Consider the following 19,111-nt stretch of genomic DNA (forward strand, 5'->3'; position numbering starts at 1 on the left):
AGTTAAAGTTATGTACACTTACGGGTCTTTTTGAGCTTGAAGGTGCGAACAGGCGGGGACGAACCCGATGGAGCCGGCCTCTTCGTACCGGTCACCTTCGTCGTCCTGGGCTGCTCGGAGGTGACAGCCTTTTCAACCTCCGGAGCAGTGGTCTCAACACCACCTGGGTTCCCCGCCGCCTCTTCACTCTCGGTCTCCGACTCAGACCGGTTCACCTGGTCGGCGGTGGAGGCTACCTTCGCCTTGCCCTTCCCGCCAGCAGCCTTCTTCTTCCGCGCAAGAAAAGGACCATCTGCGGATTCCTCATCAGAAGATGACAAGATTAGAGGAATTCCAGCAGAGGTTTCAGCATTCAGAGGGCGAAGGTTAAATAGTCTTTTACCTGGCCGCGTGGCGCTCAATATTTCGTGACCTGGCGGGTAGGCCTCCACAAACCGATCCGCAGTCTGCGCAAGGATGGGCAACTCGTTCTCGTCAAGAGCGCGAGTACCCAACCGAGCGAGACCGTCGGCTTCCCGCGGATGCAGGAGGGACTGCAAGTCATTTCCCTCTGAAATAAAAAGAAAAACAGTTAGAAAAAACCTTAAATCAACAAAGAAGACGGAGCATACCGTAAGGGATAAAGTTCAAACCGTATTCAAGTACGATGGGAATCTGTGGCGCATCCGCCCCAGCATCCTTCCACACCCTGCTCATACCGAGCATCACCATCCCGGACTCCGGAAAGCGGAAAACCGGAGTCTGGATCCGGAAAATCTTGGAGAACCATTCAGCCTCCTGGTAGTTGGAGGCGTGAAGGCTGGGGAGAGCTCTCCCGTTCTTAAATGTCATCGCTATAGGGACGACACAGGCTAGATGTAAAAGAACTCCCGCTTCCAAGACCGAAGACTGCGCTCGGTAGCGCAGATCTTCAAACCCTTGATCCGGGTGACCAGGGTGTACCAGCCTTGGATGCACCTCCAGGAGTAGAAGGTCATCAGGCGGTCGACGTGGGGATCCACGCCAAGAATGAGGCACACCCACTCAAAATGGCGGATCTTGGCGATCGCCATTGGGTGTACCTCCGTCAGGTGCACACCGTGTCTATCCAGAACACGGTATACAAACTTCGTCAATGGGAACCTAAGATTCCCATAGACGAAGAAGGCGGCATATACCCCTATTTTGCCCTTGGGGGCATCGTACACCATCTGGTGTGGCTCCGGAAACTCAGGCTCGAACGGCTCGAGCATGAACTTCCGGACGATGTACCAGTAAAGCTCGATGGGAAGAGCACACTGGCATTCGCCAGCAGTGCTCTTATCGTCCTTATCGGACGTAGACGTCGGGTTCTTGACATACAAGTCAGACTCCTCGACGATAACTTCTGGATCATGAGTAGACGACATGTTTTGGAGGTAAAGAACGATTTCAGGAGAATGCTCGACAGAAAGTTAGTATTCGCCGGAAATCGCTTAGAAGAAGAAGAAAGAAGTGAAAGTGAGGATTACCGTGAACCCTCTCCCCCTTTATATACTCATCGCAATGAATGCGATGAATTTAATGCGGAGGAGAGAGAAAAGAGTTGGTGCAATGAAACTATGACACATGGAAAAAACAAGCTGGCAACAGCTGTTGACGGGACGCGCTCCGTAAAATCCGCACCCACGCGCCCGAAAAATCGTGTCCACGCGCCTGAAAAAGCGCCTGGAATGACCATATACTGTCACGTCGCCATAACTTCCTGCACGTCCTGACACTGTCAGAAGAAACCGTCGGACGACGTTTCAACAGTTTGGACTGTTCTTATCCTTTCACCAACTCTTCGAATTTCAAAAAGATTCAAAAAGATTCAAAAGTAAGCGGGACTATACCCCTTACCTTAGCAACCAAGTAACTATAAGACAGGTGCGAGTACAGTGTTAAGGCAAAACCCTTCGCATACTTAGCACCTGCAGGGAATTGAAGCCAGGAATACCTTGGAAGTAAAGTAACTATAAGACGAGTGCGGGTACAGTGTCAAGGCGAAACCCTTCACATACCTAGCACTCCACAGGGAATTGAAACCAAGAAGGATCTTCTGGGCCATGCTTGCGGAAACGGGATTAACATCCCTGCATAGCGGGAACGTCGAGAACTAGATTGTTTGAAGCTCCAAGATGGAATTGGTTGTTTTAACATAATTGATCACTATGTTCAAAACTACCAAAACCTCATGGAGAATCTACACAAGTGGAACTCAACGCTCCTGACTTACGAGGAGGTTACACACCTACCCGCATCATACCCAAAGATCAAGCAGAAAAGTCGGGAATTTCTGCGTGACATTAGGGAAACCGTGGGAAGAATCCCCACGGAAAACCTTAAAACTAAATCATTTTCAAAACCCCTTAAGTCCAAAGTTCACCTCACTTATAAACAATTCATGAGAAGAACATTGGACTGGGGGGACTTGAAGAGGTAGGTCCCAGCAGAGCCCAGTTGGACCCGCAAGACTCACCTTGAAGAGGGACGTTTGCGCAAGGACCAACTGGTTCCGCAGGACCCACCATGCTCAGAGATGAAGACCTTACGCGCAGTACGCCAGCTGTTCCCGCAGGGAAAGCCTCCCAATGGTGAAGTACCCCGCCTGTCCCCGCAGCTGCGGATACAAGCCATCAGGGAAGGCTACCCGCACTAATAGCAAGGCTACATGCACAAGGCACTAACTCAATAATTCAGTGTCACCTGAAGGAATGAGCAAGGCGGGAATACTCCCGCCCAAATGAGCCAGTCCGTATGCTTCTGGAAGATCTTTTGTACTATACCTACCAAGGTATGGACAAAATAGACAAGATCTGACCAAAGCAGCCCATGAACCAATCACAGGGTGACAGCTCACCGACAACAGTACGAGGAGCATGCTCTAGTACTGTTTGTCACTATTAGCCGCTGCCTACTCACCAACCCTTGTCGTGGCACGCACATAGCCTGCAGTTGGTGGAAAAGGAATAGTACACAGCCGGCCTGGTCACTATCAGCCGCTGCCTACCCACCAACCAGCATGGCACGTGCGTAGCCCATAGTTGGTAGAACAGGAATATCATACAGCTGGCTGTACCTGCTTGGAAACCTACATTCGGCTATAAATACTCCAACACCTTGGAACGGTAGGATCATCTGGTATTTTACCTTCACTAGCTATTTCTCTCAATATACACTTATATTTAGAGCAATCTAGTCTGATTCTCACGCCGGAGGGTGGTCACAAGGAGGAACCCCCCCCCTTCTCAGTGACGAGCTCACGGTGTCTGTTTTGCAGGTCATCTGAAGAACATCCTTCTTTGCCGGACCTAACCCTCGTGGGAAACATTACTTAACCCCCAGATTATCCATAATCTACTCGGGGTCACCTAGTGTTTCTTCAGTACCCAATAATTCAATTGTATTAATTGACGTGGGTTTTTATCCAATTCATCAAATTATCAAAGATCAACTTTTTTGATCAAAAATCTTGAATTCTGTGAATACTGAAAATGGGGGGTTTAATGATCGGAGACGAAGGCGGGATCGCGCAGAGTTTGTGGAAGAAATCGACAAACGAGTCGATATTCGCGATATATACTCCTTACATATTATCATTAGCATCTGGGAAGTTGGATTCTGCTTCTTTCCTTCATTGTATCTTTCAAGATCTTCGTTTTCTTGAAGCTTCAGCTGAAGCGTAAGTTTGTGTGTTAGTCAAAGCCGAGCCCGAGCTTGTTTAGGCTCAAGCTCGGCTTGCTTTAGTTTAAGAGGGCTTAGGCTCGAGTTTGGTTCGTTTAGAGCTGTATTTTTAAAGCTCAAATATGACCCATGAGTCCGTGGTTTGTTAGGCTCGAGTTCGGCTCGCTTATTTTTTATTACTTACTTGATTATTTTATTTGTATATATTTTATAATTAGGAATTGGTTGTGAGAACTCTATTTAATGATAATTTTTATTTTTATATATTTTTTTTCATATATATTGTAATGAATGAATACATATATGTGTGTAATTTGCGTAATCATATAGAATGTTTACATATTCATTACACCTATGCCCGAAGTTGATCCACATTATTATTATTATTATTATTATTCGTAAATGTAACTTACACATACATATGATTTTTTATAATATTGTTACATGAAGTTTTTCGAGTCCTCACAACTCAAATGAGTTTTCAAATTATCCATCCTATTTAAAATTATTTACATATATATTTATTATTATAATTTTTATATATACTATACTTACTATAATATATATTGCTTAATAACTTTCTTTTATGTTTATATATACAAATACTTATTATTTAAATATATTCCATACAAGTTATATAAATAAAAAGCTTGTTGCTAGAGCTCGATATGTGTAGCTCGAATCAATTCGAGTTTTTAAAAAGCTGATCTTGAGAAGCTCTCGAGCAGCTCGGCTCGTTACCTCTTCAAGTATGCATCTGACTGCTCAGAAATTTTTGAACTTTAGGTTTGAGATGGCAGAAGAATGCTCAGATGATGATGATGACAAGGCTGTAATAAGAAAGATTAGAAAAAGAGTATTAAAGAAGATGACTATGTTTAAATCAATTGTCCAAGTATGATCCCAAATTCCGGTTATTAAATTACAAAAGATGTATTCATTTGTATATAATTGAAGAAACACTAAGAGAACCCTGGGCAGATTATAGATAACCTAAGGGTTAAGTAATGTTTCCCACGGATGAGATCTAACTGAGAAGGCTGTTCTTCAGGAGACCTGCAAAACAAACACCGTAAGCTCGTCACTGAGAAGGGGGGGGGGGGTTCCTCCTTGTGACCACCCTCCGGCGTGAGAATCAGACTAGATTGCTCTGAATATAAGTGTATATTAAGAGATTGCTAGATAACTGGATATCAGATCCTCTTACCATTCCAAGATGTGGGAGTATTTATAGCCGAAGGTAGGTTAGAAGGTATAGCCGGCTGAATAGTATTCCTGTTCTACCAACAGTGGACTATGCACAGGCCATACTGGTTGGTGGATAGGTTACGGCCAACAGTAACTATGTCGGCTGCACTATTCCTCCAACTGTAGATTATGCACGTCCTACCTACTGTGGATTATACGCAGGCCATGCTGGTTGGTGAATAGGTTACGGCCAACAGTAACACTATTTCACCAACTGTAGGCTGCGCATGCCCTGCAGTAAGGGTTGGTGAGTAGGCAGCGGCTAATAGTGACAAACAGTACTAGAGGGTGCTCCTCCTCGTACTGTTGTCGGTGAGCTGTCACCCTGTGATTGGCTCATGGGCTGTTCTGGTCAGATTGTCTGTCCTATCCATACCTTGGTAGGTATAGTACAGAAGATCTTTCAGAATCATACGGACTGGCTCATTTTGGCGGGATTGTTCCCGTCTTGCTCATTCCTTCATGTGACTACTGAAGTATCTATTGTCTTGTGCGTGTAGCCCTGCTGTCTGCGGGTAGCCTTCCCTGATGGCTTGTATCCGCAACTGCGGGAACAGGCGGGGTACTTCACCATTGGGAGGCTTTCCCTGCGTGTACAGCTTGCGTACTGCGCGTAAGGTTCTCTGAGCATGGTGGGTCCTGCGGAAGCAGATGGCCTTTGCGCAGACGTCCCTGTTCAAGGTGAGTCTTGCGGGACCAACTGGGCTCTGCTGGGACCTACCTCTTCAATAATGTTATATAATTTGAGTTTTAAATTTTAATCACATAGGAATGGGGATTTGAGCTTCCAGCAGGGAACATTTCGGACCGTGCAATGATCAAATACACGGATTTCTTGCTGGCAGCAGCCTCGGGTGAGTCGGTTAGAGAAAAGTTTCCCGGGAAATTTGCGACCCCGTTTGAAAAAACTAAGCTTTCTGCATATGCACTTGCTGCAATGGCGCCTTCCATGAGGATTCAATCTTTTTTGAGTTAAGGAGATACAAGCGGTTCTTGAACCGGATGAAAATAATCATCTTTACAAAAAATGGATCGATAGTCTCGCTTCTAAAAAATTCGAGGTTTGTTTCGTTATTATTAATATCATTCATGGTGGTTTCTTACAGGTTAGTGTAACAAGTTGAGTGTGCCATGCGGGTCGGCGAACGGGTCATTGGGAGTTGCATATATAAAAAAAGTAGACTTTTAGTGTCTTTCAACGTACTTGACCCTTTTAACTTTTTTCTGGCCTTTTTATTTGACCCGTTTGAGATAAAATAGTAAAACACAACCCAAGTCGAACGCCTTTTGCTTTTTCAAAACTTTGTATAAATAATTAATGAGATTCTTATTGTTAAAAAAAACTATAGTCACTACTTCGAGACACCCGAGATCAGCTTTCAAAAAGCTCGAATCGAGCCCGAGGCTATAGTTAGCTTGTTTAGTAAACGAGCCAAATTCTGAGTTTCACTTATCGAGCTCAAACTGGCTCGCAAGCATAATCTAACCTTATATATATAATTGTTATATATAAATTTATGATAGTATATATATTATGTATGTATAAAATTTAAAATTATTAATTTCTATAAAATAAACGAGCCAAGCTCATGCTTGAAAAACTACTAACAAGCTGAGCTCAGGCGTGAAAAAATACACGCAAGCCGTGCTTGAGTTTAAAAATCGGTGCTCAAAACAAACTGAGCTCAAGCTCGAGCTCTAGTAAGTTAAACGAGTCAAACTCGAGCCTAGGTGAGCTCGGCTCGTATGACACCACTAATCCAAATATTTGAATAAGACGAATGGGAAGTTGTATGAACTAAAAGCAGACTTTGGGTGTCTTTCAACATGTTTGGCCCGTTTGATCCGCTCCCATTCAACCCATTCGTTAGTAAACGGGTCAAAATAGCCACCTCTAATTTTTTTTTATCATGAACCATTTAAGACAACTTGTATCTTATGTTATATTTGCTACAATTTTAGGACTCTGCATACCAAATCGAAGAACTTTTAGATAAGTTGACCGTGTCGTTGACCAGCGAGGAGCTTCAGTTTGTCGAAACAATCTATCACAAAGCAATGAAGCTTCAAGTAGATTTTTTCTCAGCTCAACCAATAATCCAAAACACTGTTGTACCCTTGTATAAAGCTCACGGAAACGATGAACACAATGTTTTGATATGCAGTGGTTTTGACTTGACATGTAGTGCTGTTGATTCCGGTGCACTTCTTGCTGATGTGGCAATTATTAAATCATCAAAAACTGTAAAGTCGAGCGGGTATGAATCCGGTGGCGATGGAACGTCTTTGGATAATCTTCGGGATATTTGGAGTGGTCTTCATAGTCAGTATGTTGAAAAATATGAAAAGTGTATTGACAACATCATGCTTAGTGAAAAAGGTATCATGTAGCTTAAATGATATTTTCAGAGTATTAAGGCTGCTAAACTGGTCATGTTCGCGGGTCGAACCCGAAAAGGCGAAAATATTAAACGTACCTGAAAATCGTGTCACACCCATGAACCTGAACACGACATAAGTATTCTGGTTGACACGAACACGGCCCGTTTAACCTGGGAAAAGAATTTTGTTTAATTATTTTCTTGCATATAATTACTTTAAAATTTTAATCCACATAATATTTATATTTTTTTATAAGAATTTATGTTTAAAATATGCCAATTTACTTAAAACTTTAAAATTTTAACATAAAAATCCCAAATAGTTTAAGTTATTACATAAACACATTTTAGATAAAGAAATAAATGGTTAATCCGGTCAACCCACAAACCCGCCCGGTTCAACATGGACACGACCCGTTTAGCTAAACGGGTTTGCGGGTTCGACCCGAACCCATTTAGACTAAATCCAAACGTGCAAATTTTGTGTTAGGTTTGTTCATGTTGTGTCATAAATCACACCTTTACAATGTTCTACTTTTAAATGGTATTTAGTAATATTATTATAAAATCTTAAACTTTGTTTTATTTTTGTTGGGCAGCCACAGAATTCGACTTTGAAAGGCTGTGTAACGCACTCGGGCCGTTATCTGATCTTGAAAAGGCGGCAAATTTAAAAGTGGATAACTCGGGTGTATTGAAAGGATTGCATATGGATGACATTACATGGGCTGCTGAACACTTGATCTTTCAAGATGGTTGTCTTGAATTCTTTAGAGAGATTGAAAAACAAGAAAATGTTGCAGTTGATGCTCATATACTTTCATATTGTTGGTCTGGTGATCTCATTCGGTCCACCTTCAACTCAGGTTTGTGTTTTTATTATTATTATTATTATTATTATTATTATTATTATTATTATTATTATTATTATTATTATTATTATTTCTAAAAATTTGCATACTTTCTTATATAAATGACTAATCTCATTTGATCAAACAGGAGATTCAAGATTCCCAAATTTGCACTCGAACGAGTTACTTTTCGATGAATCAATATCAACCGGTGAAATCTTGAAAAAAGTTCAGTCTCCCATCGAAAAGCTTCAAACTTTCAACAATATATGTAACAACAATGGTCCTAACTTATCGGTTTACATTGGTGGTTCGGTTGAAGATCTGCTTTGTCTTTTAAAAGCAGATATCGGGATCGTTATATCTCCAAGTGCTAACATTAAAAAACTTGGAGGTTTGTTCGGTTTTTCATTCGTCCCATTATTTTCGGGTTTAGTGAAAAAACAAAGAGAGCTAATCGAAGGCGGTTCGCCTTGTTGGAAGGGTCTTTCGGGTATCCTTTATACAGTTTCTAGTTGGACTGAGATTCATGCTTTCATTTTGGGTGTATAAAATAAAATACATATAAAGAAAGAAGTGTATATTTACTAATGGAGAGTAACAATGAGTGGTAATGTACTAATTTATAGGGTTTGTAGCCAGATTATTAGTAATGGCTAAGGCTTGAGCCTTGAATATTTTAGGAGGGCCGCCGCCCTTGTTGTAAAAAACTAACCGTGAAAACTTTTTACGGTTTTGGTTTTCAGGTTTGGAGATTTGGATGTGAATTTTGGTTTGTAATTTGTAAGTGGTTTTTTTGAGTTGTATAAACATTGTTGTATGCAATGTGCAAAGGATCCTTTTTTATTAACATGTTTGTTCTTTTGTTTAGTGTCTTTGTATCTCTTACTAAAGGGTTTGACATTACATGTATATGTTGATTTTTTTTTATTGTAAAAACCTGTGGTAGATAAAAGGATCTTTCAAATACCCTGCTAAAAAATAATGATAAGTGTTCCATTTCATTTCAAATATTTAATATCCATTTTTTTTATTTTTTTAACATAACCTAATGCTAAAAAATAATGATATCATACAAGCTAGGGTGTTCTTCGGGTTTCGGGTTTTTCGGGCCGGGTTTTTCATGTTTCAAAGTTTTAAATCTTGACCCGAAACCTAACCCGAATCTCTCACGAGTTTTTCGGGTTCGGGTTTTTTCGGGCTGGGTTAATCGGATTTCGATTATCCTAGAAAACAAAACAAAAAACAAAAAAATGTAAAAGACTACAATGCTAAAATTAAAACAACATATTATTATTATTCTTTGTTCGTAAGCAAATAATCAAATAATAAACCAACATAACTTGATAAAACAATCCAAAAGAAAAAAGAAGAGTAAAACTAACTCGAACCATAATCGTCTTCAATCAGGCGTGATTTGGTTGTTCGATTACGGTTGCTATTAGTAACAAACGGAAAACATAAATTAACAATAAACAATCAATCTATAATAGTTGTAATGACAACAATCGATTAGGACCGGATTCTGATAATGTTAGTGGCTAATACTAGGCCTATTATACATAAAAATATATTTAATTTCATAACTAAAAGTTTATTCGGGTTGACACGAAACTTATAAATCAAACCCGAGAACCAACCCAAATTACTTCAGTTCGGGTGCGGGTTAGTCTTCTCGGGTCGGGTTAGTTCGGGTTCGGATACGTGTTTTCTCGAGTTGGGTTTCGGGTTTCGAGTAAAAGTGACAGCCCTAATACAAACAAAAATGTGAAGTGTTCTATTTCTTTTAAATATTTAAAATCCACTTTTGTTTTTTTTTAACATAACCTAACACATCATATATCGTCTTATCGAGAAAAATAATCGTCTAAATTATAATCTTAACGTAATTGCGGGAAAAAAAAAGTGGCCGTGGGCGTACCATGTCGTTTTTGGCCCGCACAAAAGGTACACCGATCAAGATTGAAGTATCCACAACACCAATATACAAGAAACCAAAACATGGAAGAATCGAACCAAAATTACACAAAAAACTAAAAACCCCTAATTCATTTATCACAGTAAATTCCGTACTTACAATATCATAGAACTCAATTTATCAGTGACATGTGCATTGTGTATGCTTAATATCTTTCTTGCATCAAAACAAAACCGGTCTCACCCAAAACCCTTGTGTGATGAAATATGCAGGATTTTATACAAACCCACAAAACCAAACGCGTCAATCAAACCATTACTCTCTTTTTTTATCTTTTAACCAACAAGAACTTGGCTCCCGAGTTCATCTTTACCAGAAAACAAAGTTTATATGCATCTTTTAGACATAATCAGTCTCTGTATCTCTCGCTGTTTTCTTCACATCTTGATGCTGAGATTTAATCACATCGAAGTTAGTGAATTTTCTGATGAAATAAGTGAATATTTAACAGGTCAAACGAGTAAAAAATGTTTAGGCTCAATAGAAACGAGTCAAACGGGCCAAAATTTAGTCAAAGTGTATTTTTAACGTATAAAACCTCTTAAATTATCATTGAAAAATCTTTACTAATAAACACTAATAGCTTATGAAATTTTAAAATATTGGAGAACGGTTTCGGTCAAGCAGATCCTTTTGGATGAACAAAATGACCATTTTGACCCATTACGCAAAATGACAATAAGCGGTAAGCAGTTACTCACCGAGTTCATTGGATTCAGAATTTTTCATGATCCGAAGCCTCTTGATGGAGCTAATAAACATCCTGAAATCAGATAAGTAGATGTTAAAATTGGTCAAATAAAGTCAACGTGTTGGTCAAAGTTTCAAGAAATGAAAGTTTAAGAAAAATCATACTCCCAGGGAACATCTCCAACAAGCATACAATCTCCATCTTTATCTTCATAAGTGAGCACGAATTCGGATGTCCCGTCCAATAATCTTGAAGGTTTAACTGCGTCTTTGCTTGGCCCTAAAACATATATAAACAAAAATAATAATAATAATAATAATAATAATAATAATAAATTATCAAGATTCAAGATCAAACATATATAAACAAATATATATATATATATATATATATATATATATATATATCAATTAATTAAGCAAATCAAAGTTTGAAAGATCAAAACTTTATTAAGTCAAGATTCAAGATCAAGCAAAGCCTAAATCGAATTAAAATCATCAAGAAACAAACTTTTTCGGAAATCCCAAATAATTTCGCGTATAATTTATAAATCATGAATATTGTCTAGTGTAAAACATAAAAATTCAAAAATGACCAACTTACATTTACTAAAGAACATTTCATGTAAGGTTTGAGCCAACATCTCATAAGATGCGTGAGCATTAAGATCAACTTTTCTTCCAATCAGAGTACCATCCATGTTAACTTTTACCGACCGGTATTTCTTGTTGGCAATCCCATTTCTTTTATCAGAATAATCCTTAATCCCAACCGTTCGGTTCTTGCTTTTGTTTTGCTCGGATTTTGAGATAAAGTTTTCGGTTGGCGACTTCATTTGGTTCGCCAAATTAGGCATCCGGTGAGCTTTACTTACAGGAGGCCATCCAACAACACTAAAATCACACAAATTTTAAAACTTTAATTAATTTCACTAGATATTAAAATAAACCCAAATGATTACTTTTCAGTTTAAAAAAATTATTTATTGTAGAAAAAAAAAGAAAGAAAAAAAAAATTAGTAATCAAACAAGATATCACGATCCACAAGATTATAAAAAGGTTAAATTTTTCATCATCAAGATTCACACAAACACAATAAATTAGCATTCTATAAAACATGCAAGATAAGATTTAAACAGAATAAATAAAAAGAACCCACAAGTGCATGCTTTGTTCTTATTCTATTATTCACTAATTAACTAATTTTGGATAATAATAATATTGAAAGAATATGGTAAAGTCATGACTCATGAACTTTAAATGTAAAACAAATCTATTGATGGTGTTCATCGCAACCACATAACAAATTCAAGCATCTAATATCCAAAAACTAATAAATTAACCAAAAAAATCTCTAGAAATATATATAAAAAATAATAAATAATAAAAAAAAAAGAAAATTATTGAAAAATTTGTATGATACCTGGTACCATTAGGAGGAGAAACAGAATCAGTAGCAGTTCTTTTGGTACCAGAAGCTGATGAATTTGGGATATTAACAGAAGAAGATGAAGAACAAGAATTAGGCTTAGAAACCAGAGTAGTAGGAAAATCTTTTGCAGTCAAGATTCTTGCATATTGAGTCCAACCACCAGTCACGACAGTCTTTGTCTTCAAACCACCACCACCAATACTCAACCCAAGTCCTAATTCAAGATCATCCAAATTCTCATCAACAACAACAGCAACAGGGTATGATGAAGTAACCTCAGTAGACACAACCATCGTGTTCTTGTTATCGTCTTTTGACTTTGACCCAGTCAAGATTGACCTCATGGTGGTTGACCCACCAGATGGCACACCACCACCATCATCACTGGATGGAATTTGGTCTAATAAACCAAGGGTTACTTCCATTTTCAAAAAAATTGAATCTTTATCAAGAAAAATTGATTCTTGATCAAGAAAGATTGGATCTTTACCAAGAAAGATTGAAATTTTACAAGAAAGATTGAATCTTTATCAAGAAAGATTGAAAATTTAGAAGAAAGATTGAATCTTGATGAAGAAAGATTGAAAATTTAGGAGAAAGATTGAAAGTTTGATGTGGGTTAGAAAGAAAGACAACAAGGGATATGTGAGTTTGGTGCAAAAAGAAAGAAAAGAAGAAAACATTTGGGGGGTGGGTGGTGGTAAGTGGGACCCACATGTCGGCTTTTTGTATCTCATTGATTTCTCCTAACTTTGTCCCACACCAACATATTTCTGTGTTACCATTTGTATCAAACACTCTGGTCCCACCAATAAAAACTTCTTCTAGACTACCCATAATTATGCCTGTTTCTTAGGTTATCTACGGTGTTACCATTTTGTGTGTCCAGTTAGTAAATAGTAAGTATTTGTTTTATAATATAATAATATTATAGCCTCATATATATATGTAATAAATGTAGAGAGAAAGCATGCAATATAATAATTTTTAACGTACAAGAATACATATATTCGTGAAATTGATCCATAAAATCACATCTTGTAATCATCAATACATACCCAATTAATCATCGATTCATCGAAACCCGTTTTTGAATGGTTAATCGATCAACTTTTTACATTTTTTCACGAAACCCATTTCTGAGCGTTTTATGAGCGTTTTAGTTTTTGACTGAACGTTTTAGGTTTTCGGCTGGGCGTTTTAGTATTTTTGCCTTTGAGCGTCTCGCGTACTTATCGTGCATTAAGATATTATTGTACAGTTATATATATATATATATCACACACATATTAATAATAATAATAATAAACAAAAACCAGGCGATAAATGTTCATCGCCCCCTCCCCACAAATCGCCTCAATATTACCAGGGAGCAATGCTCACCAAATTTCTTGCCCCTTCTCACCCCGGTACACATACCCTTGTTATCTCATGAAGGTACAACTCTTACTGCACAATGAATATGATTGAGTACAACACAACAAAGCTGCCACTTTTGCTTCTAGTATTTCTTTCTTTCTTTCTGTGAAAGTTGCTTTCCTAAAAGTAAAGTTTTTATTTATTTTTGTGAGTGGTTTCGTGTTGAATTATGTTGGTTAAAAGTATAGAATCCTATGCACAGATAAAGAAAGGAAAAAAACAAGAATCTAATCTCACTTTTTTGGGCAAATACCAAGTTAAAGGGACTCAACATTTTGTTTGATTTAATAAAGGAAAATGACTATTTTTTGAAACATTTATTTGAATTCGAATTCACTTTATTTCCAAGTTAAATCACTCAGAAGTTTAGAATCAGTTAACTCTAACTTACTTCTCATCTAAGTAAACTCGACACGTTACAAAATTTCACGTATAAATAAAGAAACAACAAAAACAAAAAAACGGGTTAGATTTATACCTATCAAGACGTTTTTAAATTGTTATACGCAACTGACAACTGAATTTGTTTTTACACGTTTTAAGAAATCTATAACGAATCAATTAAAATTCAAATATGTAATTATTCTAAGCATGCAAAGTGGAGGGTGATTATCTGATTGATGTGTGTTTATTTTCCAAATACATGTAATTTAGTGACTTTTTAATGTGAAAGTCATGATTAAAATTCAAATGTGTGTTTAATTCTTGTTAAAAAAATCTAAATTTACCTTATAATTTCATGAAAGTAAAATAAAATCTAGAATCTAACGTTACCGTGTATATTTGTTAGGATATGTGATTGATTAGTAAATAATCATGTTTACTTTTGAACAATTTCATTATATTAGTGTATCTATCTGAACAATTGTATATCTAGAATCCAGAAAAAGATATACAATTGTTCAATCTATCTTCATGAAGAGAAGTTTGTTTCAAACCCGATTCGAAATGGGGGGATAGGCAGTTTAAAGGGGTGATAATGACATTTTTGGAAGGTAAAGGAAGAAAATAAAAATAAAATGAGGAGAAGAGTGACAAATACTCCCAAAGACAAACAGACAAGATGTGGGTTCCACTAAAGTCTCCTCATGGCTCTATGTTTAAGACTTATCATACAATTATTTACACAAAATTCAAAAGATAATATATTAAACATAAATTTTTACTCTCTCCGTCCCATTATAAGTGTTATAGTTTGATTTTTCAAGTTTTTCTTGTTTAACTCTGACCAACAATATTTTTGTTTGTGTTATATAATACTTGATGAAAAATTATATCAATGAAAAATACATTTAAAATCCAATCCGTTCATATATTTTACATCAAGTATTATATGACACAAACAAAAATATTGTCGGTCAAAGTTAAACAAGAAAGACTTGAAAAATCAAACTATGACACTTATAATGGTACGGAGGGAGTATATTAACTGCCATACTTTTTATAAAAGTAGTTACATATTATAATTTTGTTATTTTCTTTAATCAAACTCATTAAACTCGTGTGAGTTTTCTAAGTTACAGTTTAGGGGTATGGAAGTGTAAATGAGTCGAATCGAAACTCGCTTTTTAAAAGTTTTACTCAAGTCAAATTTAGTAAATGTGTTCCCAACTTCACATTTCATTGAATCATTGTTTGTGTGCGACAAACTGAATTAACGGTTCATTTTGGCTTTCGATTAAAATGATGCTTATAAATAGTTAATTCCAGCATGCATTCTTCACCCCAAATTATTTTCACTGTGATCATGCTCTAGGCGGATCCATTATGTGGATCGTTCAATTCTAGTTTACAAGGACCAGTTAATCCCTCCATCGGTTTCGTGGACACCCCCATCCATCGTGGACACTCATCGTCCACCATCAAACTTGTAGCTTAACAAACCATGTCAACCTTTCATGAATCAATAAATCAATTTGAATATGATCTTCCCTCGGGTTGGTTTTACCCATGTAACTTTAGTAAATGAATAAGTGTATTAGCCAATTTCTAGCAACTTCTTGTCGCCTTAACACTCCACAAACAAAATAACTATACTCTAACTCATCACCGTTTTCGATGATTAGACCATCAGGTGAGTGCAAACACTATGATTAATCTTCGAGGTACTCCTTAAACAAGTAGACATGATTCAAAACATGACATATTACATTGAACTCTATTAAGTTAAATGACTTGAGCAAATTTAAATAAGTTCAGAGTCGACTGAACTTGTTACATCCCTAGATTATATATCCTCACCACAGTTGGTTAACCTTCATATAAACTGATGTGATTTGGAATCATTTAGACTGTACACGTATAACGTGTGCGTGTATGTGTGTATATATATATATATTAAAAAAGTTATATCAACTAATAAATTAAGTGAAAAAATTTGTTATATTTTGTAGTTATGTTCATTTGCACAACCCACCCCATATGTTTAAAAAAAAGAAGCCAAAAAAGGATGATATATTCATACACCCTATGTGTGTTGCCGTAAGGATAAGCTTCGCACCTGTACCGAAGACAAAAATTCAAATACTTCAAATTTTGGTACGGAATTAGTACCGATGATACCCAGTTCTGTACCATTTGTTCATTCCCATGTAGTCATCAACTTTTTTCATGTTGTCATGCACCCACCATTCGAGTCATATACGTTTCACATGACGCGAATAACAAATAAACCAAACATAACGGAAACGTGGCCTGAATCTGGGTGGTTTTGAAACCACATTAGAGTGGTCAAAGGTGCAGTAGGGGCCCACTAAGCAGACAAAAGCCCAGAAAATCTTTCTCGATTATTACCACCACTCTAAAATCCTTAATTCATTAATATTCATTATACGCCCCACTTTCCGGACCAAAACCACAAATATACAAAAAAAAAAAGTTAATCTGGGTGGTCCGGACTATATTGTTTCATATTTTAATGTAAATGAATCACAAGTGTTAGAAACAATTTGTATACAACAAATAGATACTATAATTATGCAAAGAAATTGTCACAAAACACTACATGGTCATGGTCTTCCAACTTTATTCATATGCCAACAGATGTTTTTTGGTAACAGGTTATAAATTGTGTTAGAACAATATCACAACATATTTCAAAATCATTACTAATACCAAATGTGTATATTTTAAAAAGCAAAATCTTTATTGGTAAAAGGCACCTGAATAAATACTTGAAAAATGGTTTAAGTGGGTTGAGGCTGTTTCTTTTCAGCAGCTTTCGGTTCTTGACTTCTGGTGCAATTTGTGATGCACGGCTGGCATGCCACGTCATCTGATACGCGGATTCTGAATGTTCTGTTTTTTTCATCGTTTTCAGGAACATGTAGTTGAGCCGGGGTTTATATCGGGGATTCAATATTGTTCGGTTTATACGAAACCGAGTTTCAACATTCCAGAAACATTTGTGTAGGTCCTACAAAAGTTTTCACGTCAAATGGGTTTAGTTAAGAGGTCCAAACGGTTTTGTAAAACAGATTTACTGCTGTTGTCCTAACCAGGACCTCGTTTCAGGGTCTTAAACATTTTATATTTGTCTGGGTTTTGGACAGAAGTTGGATAACATCATAATTGATTTTGTGTAATAATTCTAGAATTATCTGAATTCGTTTGATACGGTTTTATGGATTTTGTATAAATAAAGCAGTGCTTTTCAGCAACCAGGTTAGTCGTTTGTAGATGTTGTTTCGGAGCATTAACCAATTTATTTGGACATGATTTTTTTGTGTGGAGTTGGTTCATATCATAAACTATTTTATGTATTTTTTGTAGTATTTTATGAATTCATTTGTCGTGGTTTTATGGACAATGTATCAATAAAATAGTGATTTCCAGAAATGTGCTTAGTTATGACGTAACGAGTCAAAAGCATATACGTGAGTAACCAAATTCCGCACTAATTTATAATGTAACGTTATTTTTAAATTTCGAGTGTTACAACGTTAAAACTGATTTGCTAAGTTTGAGTTAATGACTTTTATTAGGTCAAGCTGCAAAGAGCAATTTAACCAAAACCTTTTAAATCACCGAAAATGCCTTTGGTTATCGATGCAGTTGCCGAAAACATATTTGTGCAACCAATATTCAGTTTTGCACTTTGATCAGATTAGTCTTGGGTTTAATATGATGTTTATATTCGTTTATGCAGTAGGTGCTTGATAATTTATTATTTTAACAAATGAAATGTGTATAATTTGTCATGGTATATGGCACATCAGCCAAAATAAAGCAGACAACAACTACACATGCATACTGTTTATATACTACCTAATCATTGTTGACAAACAAATTGTTTATAAACAATTAACAATTTTGGACGACCATTTCCACCCGTAAAGTATGTGGATTGTGGAGGCAACCCAAATATTCAACATCTTTCATGGCACCATTTATAGTTTTATACCTATTATGGACCCCAAGAAAAAAACATGTTGAATGACAAAAATGCGCTTAACTGTGAGCCATAACAACCTTGATGAACATAAGCTAACCTTTGTGTCTTTTATATCAAGTGTTGCATTGAGGCCATGCTTAATTTCCATTTCTTCTTTCATACCCAGAGCACGGTCTACAAACTGGAAAAGCATAGTCATTACAAGCAACATCCATTTTCAGCGAGACCAACGGACCAAGTGTGTCACCACATGTTTGACATATTTGCCCATTTGTATTCATTCTTCAACGGCTAGGGCTGCAAACTCAAGATCCAACAAACAAAGGCTTTTTAGACTTGAAATAATATGATTTAATTCATAATAATGGAATAAATCTTCATTTTTTAACACCTAAACCTTACCACATTATCATTTTGAGCCGGTTCAACAGGTGGTGCATTCTTCGGCCCCTAAGACCTCAAACTTTTTTTCAATAGGATTGGTTTCGCTATCTAAAATGGGGTTGTGACGCAACTTGTTGCTTATCTACCTGCCACTTTATTGTAATCAGTTCATGTTTTTAATGGCCAAAAAAATTGTCTAATAAAAAAACACTACAGTAAGCATCAACAGTAACACAAGATCCAAATCTAACTCATTTATTCTTTTGATAGTGAAGAATGGAGATGAAAAATCATGTCTTATTCTCACTAACTCATTTCTTACAAGGGATCCAACCATTAATCATGTGTTTGCCTGCATATTTTTAATGATTAAAGAAGAAACATATATATATATATATATATGATAATAAACATTGGAATTTTATGAAGGATCCCAAGAGAATCAGTCAGTTTTTTATAAAAAAATAAAAGAAAAAAGAGAAGAAAGAGTTAGTTTAGCAAGAATACTATAATAAACAGTCAATTTTCTCGTCGTCTTTCCTAGCTATAAGCCTGTAACAATGCTTTTTTATTTCAAACGCGACATTTTTAATAGTTTTCTCCAGCACAACAACTTTTTAAACCATTTCCGGTTGACAGACCAAGATAAA

The 19,111-nt window shown here is 36.7% G+C and overlaps 1 protein-coding gene and 1 pseudogene across 2 annotated transcripts; one reads left to right on the forward strand and one right to left on the reverse strand.

The window, feature by feature from the left end:
• Nucleotides 1–3,490: 3,490 nt before the first annotated feature.
• On the forward strand, nt 3,491–8,716 carry LOC143562001 (bifunctional TH2 protein, mitochondrial-like; annotated as a pseudogene). The gene is made up of 6 exons (XR_013140405.1): nt 3,491–3,682; nt 4,471–4,579; nt 5,702–5,993; nt 6,895–7,312; nt 7,913–8,179; nt 8,313–8,716. The product of XR_013140405.1 is annotated as a bifunctional TH2 protein, mitochondrial-like (transcript).
• Nucleotides 8,717–10,083: 1,367 nt separating this feature from the next.
• LOC143562002 (auxin-responsive protein IAA12-like) lies at nt 10,084–12,694 on the reverse strand. The gene is made up of 5 exons (XM_077049931.1): nt 12,257–12,694; nt 11,437–11,726; nt 10,998–11,112; nt 10,844–10,905; nt 10,084–10,532 (listed from the first exon to the last, which is right to left on the reverse strand). The coding sequence occupies exons 1-5, from the start codon at nt 12,688–12,690 to the stop codon at nt 10,492–10,494; spliced, it is 942 nt and encodes a 313-aa protein (XP_076906046.1). The 5' UTR covers nt 12,691–12,694; the 3' UTR covers nt 10,084–10,491.
• Between the last annotated feature and the right edge of the window lie 6,417 nt (nt 12,695–19,111).

The sequence above is a fragment of the Bidens hawaiensis genome, unplaced genomic scaffold, assembly GCF_021521415.1.
Source record: "Bidens hawaiensis isolate Kalapana, Puna unplaced genomic scaffold, B.hawaiensis_p1.1 tig00020893_1, whole genome shotgun sequence".
Taxonomy (NCBI): Eukaryota; Viridiplantae; Streptophyta; class Magnoliopsida; order Asterales; family Asteraceae; genus Bidens; species Bidens hawaiensis.